General features: G+C 73.0%; 1 protein-coding gene across 2 annotated transcripts in view; it reads left to right on the top strand.

Annotated features, from left to right (window-relative positions):
* Positions 1–291: 291 nt before the first annotated feature.
* The window catches only part of TGFA (transforming growth factor alpha), a 10,574-nt gene continuing 9,408 nt past the window's right edge, over positions 292–1,457 (top strand). Inside the window, exon 1 of one of the 2 annotated variants that reach the window (XM_074563650.1) lies at positions 292–411. In XM_074563650.1, coding sequence (XP_074419751.1) covers positions 378–411 — 34 coding nt within the window. In that variant the 5' untranslated portion in view covers positions 292–377. Of the gene's footprint in view, positions 416–1,457 lie in introns of both variants that reach the window. The other variant, XM_074563651.1, reaches the window with a different exon arrangement.

Raw genomic sequence — 1,457 nt, 5'->3', positions numbered from 1 at the left:
AGGGGAAGGGGATCGGTGTGTCAGAGCCGGGGGGGGCGCTCAGAGCCCGGGGGGGGGGGGGGGGGGGGGGTGTGTGTGTGTGTGTCAGAACCGGGGGGGGGCCGGGGGGGGGGGGGTGGGGGGCGGGCCCAGCGCTGTCCCCGCCCCGGGCCCGCAGTGGCTGGCGGCGAGTCCTCGCCCATTTCCGCCGGCGGAGCCCGGCCCGCCCCCCCCCACACCCCCCCCCCTCCGCCCTCCCCGTCCCTCTCCCCGTCCCCACACCCCCCCCCACGCCCCCCCCCCCCCCCCCAACCCCAACAGCGCCCCGGTCCCGGCACCGGCAGCGAGCGCCCGGCCCGGCCCCAGCCTCCCGACGGCGCCCCGGGCCCTCCGCCAGCATGCCGGGCCAGGCGGCGGCCGCCATGGCCATGGGTAGGTGCGCGGCGGGGGGGAGGACCTCGTACCCCGGCGTCCCGGTAGCCCGAGCCCTTGTAGCCCGGTAGCCCGAGCCCCGGTAGCCCGCGATCCCCAGCCCCAATACCCCGCTATCTCGGGACGTCCGTACTCCGAGCCCCGGTGTCCCGGTACTCCGGCACCCCGAGACCTCGTACCCCGGGAGTCCTGGTAGCCCGGCACCCCGGTAGACCGAGCTCCGGTAGCCCGAGCCCTTGTACTCTGCTACCCCGAGCCCCGGTATCCCGGGACCCCGGGACTCCGAGCCCCCGGTAGCCCAGTATCCCGGGAGTCCGAGCCCCGGTAGCCTGGGACTCTGAACCCCGGTAGCCCAGTATCCCGGGACCCCGAGCCCTGGTAGCCCGGTAGCCCGGGACTCCGAGCCCCGGTAGCCCAAGCCCTTGTTCCCTGGTGCTCCGAGCCCCGGTAGCCCGGGACCCTGGTACTCCAAGCCCCCGTATCCCAGTACTCTGAACCCCGGTAGCCCGGGACCCCGGTAGTCCAAGCCCCAGTATCCCGAGCCCTTGTTCCCTGGTACTCCGAGCCCCGGTAGCCCAGTATCCCAGGACCCCGAGCCCTAGTATGCCGGTAGCCCGGCACCCCGGTACTCCGAGCCCGGTAGCCCTGTATCCCAGGACCCCGAGCCCTAGTATGCCGGTAGCCCGGCACCCCGGTACTCTGAGCCCCGGTAGCCCAAGCTTTTGTATCCTCGTACTCCGAGCCCCGGTATCCCGTTATGCCAGGACCCCTGGACTCCGAGCCCCGGTAGCCCGGGACCCCGGTACTCCAAGCCCCAGTATCCCGAGCCCTTGTTCCCTGGTACTCCGAGCCCCGGTAGCCCAGTATCCCAGGACCCCGAGCCCTAGTATCCTGGTAGCCTGGCACCCCGGTACCCTGAGCCCCAGTATCCCGAGCCCTTGTTCCCTGGTGCTCTGAGCCCCGGTAGCCCAGGACCCCCAGCCCCAGTACCCCAGTATCCTGGGACCTCCGTACTCCGAGCCCCGGTAGCCCGAGCCCCTGTATCC

The sequence above is a fragment of the Larus michahellis genome, chromosome 20, assembly GCF_964199755.1.
Source record: "Larus michahellis chromosome 20, bLarMic1.1, whole genome shotgun sequence".
Lineage (NCBI taxonomy): Eukaryota > Metazoa > Chordata > Aves > Charadriiformes > Laridae > Larus > Larus michahellis.
Note: the sequence above shows the minus strand (reverse complement) of the source record. Positions and strands in the feature narration are given on the sequence as shown.